The 9,358-nt window shown below is 34.1% G+C and overlaps 1 protein-coding gene across 1 annotated transcript in view; it reads right to left on the reverse strand.

Annotated features, from left to right (window-relative positions):
* APLF (aprataxin and PNKP like factor) overlaps positions 1-9,358 on the reverse strand; it is a 100,025-nt gene that overhangs the window by 25,940 nt on the left and 64,727 nt on the right. The window contains exon 7 of the mRNA XM_011945515.1: positions 3,164-3,309. Within this exon, the coding sequence (XP_011800905.1) occupies positions 3,164-3,309 (146 nt within the window). The remainder of the gene's footprint in view (positions 1-3,163; positions 3,310-9,358) is intronic.

The raw sequence follows: 9,358 nt of genomic DNA on the forward strand, positions 1-9,358 counted from the left end.
GTGATCCGCCCGTCTCGGCCTCCCAAAGTGCTGGGATTACAGGCTTGAGCCACCGCGCCCGGCCGAAAGATTTTTTTAACAAATGAAAAGGCTTATCACCACAGTGCCATGAACTATTATATACGACATGAGTTATGAAAGGTGGCTTTGTTCCAAAAATATAAACAAATATATACAAGTATGTTTGTTCTACAAGTACATCTCAACACTGTTTCATCAACACTTGGCATTTGATGATTCTTTGGAAAAGAATTTGTTGAATGAATACATAGGAGAAAACAGTTACTTCAAGGTTGTATGTTTATGTGTGTGTGCATGTGTGTGTAATTTCCCTGATTACTAATGACACTGAGTACTTCTTCATATGTTTTTAATATTTGGATTTCCTTTTGGGCAAAAAGGCTATGTATGTAACTAATCAAAAAGCAATAGCAACTTAAAATATTTTTTCACGTGTGCTAGATAGACGCTACTGTCAATTATGCGGGTTGCAAATGTATTTTTTCTTACTCTGCACTTTTCTATTCTCTTAATGTTGTGTACTGATGGATTAAAGACACCTTACTTTTAATGTAGTCAAATAATTAAATGTTTTCCATTTTAATTATTTTTTGTTTCTTGTTTTAGAAAATAATCCCTGCTCTGAGATCATGAAACAATGCCCTTATATTTATTTTTAAAGCTATCTTACTTTGTTTTTTACATTTAGTACTGAGTCATCTGAAATTGTTTTTGACTATGGTGTTATGGAAGGGTCAAATTTTATTTTTTCTTCAGATGAATATCTACTTATTCCCTTATAATTAATTGAAAAAATTCATTTTTCTTAATACCTGCAATGTCCCCTTTCATAAATATGTCACCTTACATGTATAAGTCTATTTTGAAGTACCATTCTGTTCTGGTCATGTTACTTTATCTTTGTGCCCATACCACACTGCTTTAGTAACTGTAAAGTATAACACAGCCTGCCACTTATTCTTCATTATGTACAACTGTCATGACTATTGCTATCCTTTGTAATCCATATACATTTTAGAATCACATTATAAATTTCTTTATAAAAGCTAATATGATTTTGAATCAGTTTGTATACAAATCCATTTGAGGAAAACTGGTATTTTGACACTATCGAATAATTCAATCACGAATAATTTGATCTTCATAATTATTTAGGTCTTTCTGAAAAATATTTTCTCATTTTACATTTAAAGTTTTACAGTTTTCTTCATAGAGGTTTCTACGCCTTTATATTTATTCCTAAGGACTTTATTTTTGATGTTATAATCTTTAAAAAATTTTATTTTCTTACTGGTTAATGTGGGAATATAGAAATACAGTTAGTTTTGTATATTGATTTTTGTATCCAATAACCATCCTAAGCACTGTTCAAATTTATAACTCATCAGTGGGCCACCTTGTATTTACTGCATACACAATAATACCATCTGTTAACACAAAGTTTTATTTCTTCCTTTGCAATCCTTATCCATTTTCCTTTTCTTGTCTTAGTATACTGTCTTGAATCTCCACATAATGATGAACCAAAGTGGTAATAACAGGCATTCTCGTCTCATTTCTGATTTCAAAAAGGAAATTTTAAATATTTTACTTTAAGTATAATATTTGCTATACATTTTTTGTAGATATTCTTTTTGAAATTAAAGAAGTTCCCTTCCATTCTCACTGTATAACAAGTTTTTTTCATAAATGAATGTTGCTTTTGGTTTGTCAGGTTTTTTCTTTCTAGTCATCTATGGAGATGGCTTTTCTACTTATTCTGATGATATGGTCAATGAATTTATTTTTTAATATTAAAACATGCATTCCTTAGATAGACCCCATTTGGTCATATTATATTTTCCTTTTTATTTATCACTTGATTCTTATAACTTTTGCCCCCCTCAGGATATTTAAAACTATGTTCAAAAGTAAGCTTATCCTGTAATTTTTCATTCTTGTATTATTCTTGCTGGGTTTTGGTATCAAGCTTGTGCTGGTCTCACATCATGAATTGGGAAATACACCCTCTTTTACTTTCTCTGGAGTAGTCTGTGTAAAAATGAAGTGTTTCTTCTTTAAATGTTTTTAAACTTGCCACTAGAACCAAACAGATCTATCATTTCTTTGGTAGAAAGCTTTAAATTGTGTATTCAATTTCTCTTATATTAACTCAATTTTTGATTTTTTTTTTATATATGTTTCTTAAAGTTGTATCTTTCTAGGAATTTGTTAATTTCTCCAAAAACTGTCAAGTTTATTGGTAAAGTTGATCATAATGAACACTTACTTTTCAAAAAAATGTATAAGCCGTTTTGTCTGGTCTCAGAAACTTACTTTGCCTTCTCATTAAAAACCACAATCATAGAAATATAAACAACTTCAAATAGCCCAGTAGGTTCGGCAATCTGTATTTAAAATTATCTAAGAAAGATGGCTGTCTGGAATTAAAGCTCTCTAAAGCTGAAATCACTACTTCTTTCTTTGGTAGTTTGTTTCATTTCAAGTTCATTCATTTATTAAGCAAAGTTGCAAGATACAAAGATGAGAGTCCTTGCTGTCAAGATACTTGCTGCCTGTAGGAAGAGATGTTCTAATAAAGAAACAAACATAATCTCATGAGATAAATACTACTGTGTGCATGATACAGACAAAGACAAGATGCCATGAAAACTGAGAGGAGAAGTATTCTTACTCTTGTTTTAGAATTGGACTTTCTGTGTTGGCAAGAATAGTGGAGTAGTAAAAGTTGAGGAAGCAGGGGGATGCAGAGATAACATCCCAAATGGATGTATATGTCACACCTAGGACATATAGAGTGAATTAAGTGTATGTTGGGGTAGCATCAACAGCTTTTAAGTGATCTAATTTGCATTTGAGAAAGTCGGAAATAAGGAAAACTTTCAGGCACTCATAGATGTGTAACTTCAGTAATTTAGAATTAGCTAAAAGAAATATAATCCTACCTATTACCAATATGAAAACCTGTAATCTATAGAAGTTTAAAAATGAAAATTAAAAGGCTTGAGATAACAAGCTGCTTCTCCTAGATAAGTAACAGAGATAAGAGATAAGTAACTTGACATAACAAGTCAGTTTCTCCTAGATAAGTAACAGAGATAAGAAAGAAAAGGAGTACAGTCAAACATTTCAGTTTCTATACCTATAACAAGATGGTCCATAGGGACATTCAGGCCGGTCATCAGTCTCATCTTGGCCCACGATTTGTACACCTCCATAATCACTATCACCGGGATGGCTAAAATGTTGAAAATGAACAGGATTCTTCCTAGGAGGGCGACAAATATACTGTCAGAAAAAATAAATAGGATATTCTAGATTTTTAGTGGATATAGCAGGAAACCAGGCAATCCACATCTGACTATTCCTGAACATAAACCAACATGCTACATTGATGACATAAGCACAGATTACATCAACATGCTAAACTGATGTCATAAAGTTGATGACATCAACTCAGTACAGGACTCTCACAGTAACTTAAGACATTTCTGGTGTCATGTGATAAGCCATGAATATCAATAGACAACTTGCAAACAGTACTATATATATGACACATATGTATGTAAGCATATAACATAAATATCATAAACATATATAGCTTTTCAAAACTTTTAATAAAATGAACACATACATTGTACCCTCGCTAAGATAAAAAACAGAACATTGGCCCGGCACGGTGGCTCAAGCCTGTAATCCCAGCACTTTGGGAGGCCGAGACGGGTGGATCACGAGGTCAGGAGATCGAGACCATCCTGGCTAACACGGTGAAACCCCGTCTCTACGAAAAAAAAAAATACAAAAAACTAGCCGGGTGTGGTGGCGGGCGCCTGTAGTCCCAGCTACACGGGAGGCTGAGGCAGGAGAATGGCGTAAACCCGGGAGGCGGAGCTTGCAGTGAGCTGAGATCTGGCCACTGCACCCCAGCCTGGGCGACAGAGCGAGATTCCGTCTCAAAAAAAAAAAACCAGAACATTTCCAACATCCTAGAAAGGTCCCATGTGCCCTCTTCCAATCACTCAATCCATTTTAGTACCCAAAGGTAACTATCCTAACTTCTAAAAGTGTGTTTCAAACTTTTTGGTCTCAAGACTCCTTTATAAAAAACAAAAGATTAAAACTCCAGAGAGCTTTTGTTTATATAGGATATTTACCCTATTAGAAATTATAAATGAGAAATTGAAAAAGTACATTTATTGACTTAAATAGAACAATAATAAACCCTTTACATACTATCATAACATGTCTTAACATAAATATTAACTTCCAAGAAAAAATTCTTGTTTTATACTATGGCAATTTCTTTAATCTCTACTTTAGAGAAGGCATTTGGCTTCTCATGCCTGCTTCTGCATTCAATCATTAACAACAACACATGATGTGTGGCCTCTGGGAAACTCCACTGTACACATGTGAGAGAGTGAATGACAGTAAACAAAGGCATTCACAAAAGTCACAATATTATTATGAAAATACTTTTGGGTCAGGTGTGGTGGCTCACACCTGTAATCCTAGCACTTTGGGAGGCTGAGGCGGGCAGATCACTTGAAGTCAGTAGTTCAAGACCAGCCTGCCCAGCATGGTGAAACCCCATCTCTACTAAAAATACAACTAGCCGTGCTTGGTGGCACACGTCTGTAGTCCCAGCTACTCAGGAGGCTCAGGCAGGAGAACTGCTTGAACCCAGGAGGCAGAGGTTGCAGCGAGCCAGGATTATGCCACTGCACTCCAGCCTGGGTGACAGAGCAAGATTCTATCTCAAAAATAAATAAATAAATAAATAAAATACAATTGACCTAACAGATTTCTTAAACGTGTTCTGGGGACATCCAGGGATCTCTGGATCATATTTTAAGAAGTGATATTATAAAACAACAGATCAGTATTGTCTGACTTTGAACTTAAATGAAAATATATACTAGTATGTACTTCTTTGAACCAGCCCTTTTATGTTTATACGATTAATTCATGTTGTTACATGCAGCAGTAAGTACGTTTTCAATACCATGCAGTAATAGCATCACCCATTTGATGATGGTATTATAACTTATCCATTTTACTACCGATAAACTTTAGGGTTCATTTCAGGTATTGACTTTTATAAATAATACTGCAATGAGCATTCTAGTATAAGCCTTTTGATGCACATCTATACGCATTTTCCTGGGGATATAGTTAATGGTCACAGGGTACGTATGTGCTCAGGTTTGATAAATACTGCCAAATTGCCAAAATGACTGTATTAATTTTCACTCCCAGTAGAAGGTTATTAAGAGTTCCAGTTTTTCAACAGCCTCACCAACATTTAGCACTGTTAGGTTGTGGTGGTTTTTTTTTTTTTTCTTGTGGCAGTATTTACAGCAGAGATTGGCAAACTATGAACAGCAGGCCAAATCTGGCCCACTGCTTTTTTTAAACTGTGCTAAGAATATATATATAACATAAAATTTACCATCTTAACAATTTCTTTTTTTTTTTTATTTTTATTATACTTTAAGTTCTAGGGTACGGTACATGTGCATAATGTGCAGGTTTGTTACATATGTATACTTGTGCCATGTTGGTGTGCTGCACCCATCAACTCGTCAGCACCCATCAATTCATCATTTATATCAGGTATAACTCCCCAGTGCAATCCCTCCCCTCTCCCCTCTCCCCATGATAGGCCCCAGTGTGTGATGTTCCCCTTCCCGAGTCCAAGTGATCTCATTGTTCAGTTCCCACCTATGAGTGAGAACATGCAGTGTTTGGTTTTCTCTTCTTGTGACAGTTTGCTAAGAATGATGGTTTCCAGCTGCATCCATGTCCCTACAAAGGACGCACTCATCCTTTTTTATGGCTGCATAGTATTCCATGGTGTATATGTGCCACATTTTCTTAATCCAGTCTGTCACAGATGGACATTTGGGTTGATTCCAAGTCTTTGCTATTGTGAATAGTGCCGCAATAAACATACATGTGCATGTGTCTTTGTAGTAGAATAATTTATAATCCTTTGGGTATATACCCAGTAGTGGGATGGCTGGGTCATATGGTACATCTAGTTCTAGATCCTTGAGGAATTGCCATACTGTTTTCCATAATGGTTGAACTAGTTTACAATCCCACCAACAGTGTAAAAGTGTTCCTATTTCTCCACATCCTCTCCAACACCTGTTGTTTCCTGATTTTTTAATGATTGCCATTCTAACTGGTGTGAGATGGTATCTCATTGTGGTTTTGATTTACATTTCTCTGATGGTGAGTGATGATGAGCATTTTTTCATGTGTCTGTTGGCTGTATGAATGTCAATTTCTATGTGCACAGTTCAGTAATGTTAAGTATATTCACATTGTTGTGCAACCAATCCCTAGAATATTTTCATTTTGCAAAACTGAAAACTCTATACCCATTAAACAACAACTTCCCAGTCCTCCTCTTCTCCCCTGGAATCCACCATTCTGATTTCTGTTTCTCCCCACAGCCACTGGTAACTGCCATTCTAATTTCTGTTTTTATGAATGTAACCAGTCTAGATACCTGCTACAGGTAGAATTATAAAGTATTTATCTTTTTGTGACTGGTTTATTTCACTTAGCATAATGTCCTCAAGGTTCATACACATAGGAGCATGTGTCAGAATTTCCCTTCTTTTTAAGGCTGAATAATATTCCATGGTATGTATATACCAAATTTTCTTTATTCCTTCAATAATTGATGGACCTGTGGATTCCTTCTACCTCCTGGGTATTGTGAACACAGTGCTGCTATCAACTCTTTGAGATTCTGCTTTCAATTCCTATGGATATAGACCCAGAAGTAGAATTGCTACATCATATATTCTATTTTTAATTTTTTGAGGAACTACCATACTATTTCCCACAGGGGCTACACCAATTTACATTCCCACCAACAACGCACAAAGGTTCCAATTTTTCCACATCTACACCAACAATTGTTACTTGTGTTTCATTTTGTTTTTGAAAGTAGCCACCCTAATAGGTGTGAGGTGATATCTCAATGTGGTTATGGTCTGCATTTCCCTAATGTTTAGTGATGTTGAGCATTTTTTAATATGCTTGTTGGTCATTTGTACATTATCTTTAGAGAAATATCTATTTAAGTTCTTTCCCCAATTTCAAATTGGGTAATTTTTTTTGGTTGTTTAGTTATAGTTCTTTATGTATTCTAGACATTAATCCTTATCAGATATATAATTTGCAAATATTTTATCCCATTCCATAGTTGTCATTTCACTCTGTGTTGATTTTGTCCTTTCATGTACAGAAGTTTTTAACTTCAAAAAGTCCAATTTGTCTATTTTTGCTTTTGTTGTCTGTGTTTTGGTGTCATATCCAAGAAATCTTTGTCAAATCCAATGTCATGAAGCTTCTCCCCTAATTTATTCTAAAAGTCTTATAGTTTTAGATGTTTATAGTTTTATATTTTAGATTATTTGATCCACTTTAAGTTATATTTTGAAAACAGGTGTAAGGCAAGCAGACAACTTCATTCTTTTGCATGTGAATACGCAGTTTTCTGAGCACTCTTTGTTGAAAAAACATCTGTCCTTTCCTCTTTGATTTGTCTTGAGACCACTGTTGAAAAATTATTTAACCATATATGTGAGGATTTATTTATAGGCTCTCTAGTCTATTCCATTTGTCTACATGTCTATCTTTATGCCAGTACCACACTGTTTGGATTACTGTAGCTTTGTAATACATTTTAAAATCAGGAAGTGTGAGGCCCCCAACTTTGACCATCTTCAAGATTGTTTTGGCTACTTGAGATTCCTTGAGATTCTACATTATTTTAGAATAATTTTTTTCTATTTCTGAAAAAAAAAATACCATTAGGATTTTGACAGAGACTGCATTAAATACTACCTTGAGTAGTAGTATTAACATCTTCACTGCCTGTGCTGTCTATGGCTGCTTGGACACTATGACAGCATAATTAAGCAGTGGCAACAAAGACTGTATGGCCCAAGAAGCCAAAAATATTTACTATCTGGCACTTTTAAAAGTTTGACAACCACTGATCTGTAGTAGTATTTTTTAAAATGTGTTTCCCTAAATGACTAACAAGCATTAAACCTTTCTTGTATGCTTATTGGCCATTTCACTATTCTCTTTTGTGAAATGCCTTTTGCTCATTTTTTTTTCTTAACTAAGTTGTCATTTTCTTATTGGTTGCTAGTTATTTATTTTGGATACAAGTCATTTGACATATGTATAACAAATATCCTCATCTACTTGGTGCCTTGCCTTTTCACCCTTCTAATGCTATATTTAAATATAACATAAAGGGTAATTTTAATTTTAATTTTGTGCAACTGATCAACTGGATAACATGATTATGATTACTTCATTTTATAACATGCTTAAGAAATCTTTGCCCAATGTCATGAATATATTCTATGTTATCCTCTGCTACCTTTACTTTATATGTTTCACAAAAATCTATCTGAGATTTATTTTGTGATAGGTATAAGGCAGGAGTTAAGATTCATTATCTTTTCATATGAATATCCAATTACCAAACACCACTCACTGGAAGTTCATGTTTAACCCACAGATCTTCAGTGGTACCTTTGTCATACACACAGACATATAGGTTTGGTTTTGAACTCTTTAATCTTTTGTACTGATTACTGTTTATCCTTGCACCAATATTAAACTGCATTATATATGGTAGCTTTATAATAAGACTTTCTATCTGGTCATGTAAGTCTTTCAAGTTTGCACTTGAAGATTGTATTCAGAGTTCTAGGTCCTTTGCAATTCCTCTACAAAGTCAGCTTGTCAACTTATACACATACACACACATACACACACATACACACGCATGCAAATACACACACCCTACTGGGATTTTGATAAAGACTGCTTTAAACTTCCAAAGCGATTTTGAGGAAATGTCTATCTTTACAATATTGATTCTTGCAACTCATATACCCTTCCTCCCCATTAAAGCCTCATTTAATTTCACCATAATGTTACCAAATATGTCTTTCAGATCTTTTGTTAGATTTAATTCTAGGTGTCTAAGGTTTTGGTACTATTGTAAATGTTCCCATTTTAATTTTTCTAATATTTATTATTAGGATATAGAAATAAATTTATTTTTGAATGTTCATTTTGAATCAAATGACTATGCTAACTTCATTTATTAATTCAGATTATCTTAAGATTATTCTGAATCTTCTCTTATTCCATGCTCATGGATAGGAAGAATCAATATCGTGAAAATGGCCATACTGCCCACAGTAATTTATAGATTCAATTATTCCCATCAAGCTACTATTGACTTTCTTAACAGAATTAGAAAAAACAACTTTTTTTTTTTTTTTTT

This window comes from Colobus angolensis, unplaced genomic scaffold (assembly GCF_000951035.1).
Source record: "Colobus angolensis palliatus isolate OR3802 unplaced genomic scaffold, Cang.pa_1.0 Scaffold24, whole genome shotgun sequence".
Taxonomy (NCBI): domain Eukaryota; kingdom Metazoa; phylum Chordata; class Mammalia; order Primates; family Cercopithecidae; genus Colobus; species Colobus angolensis.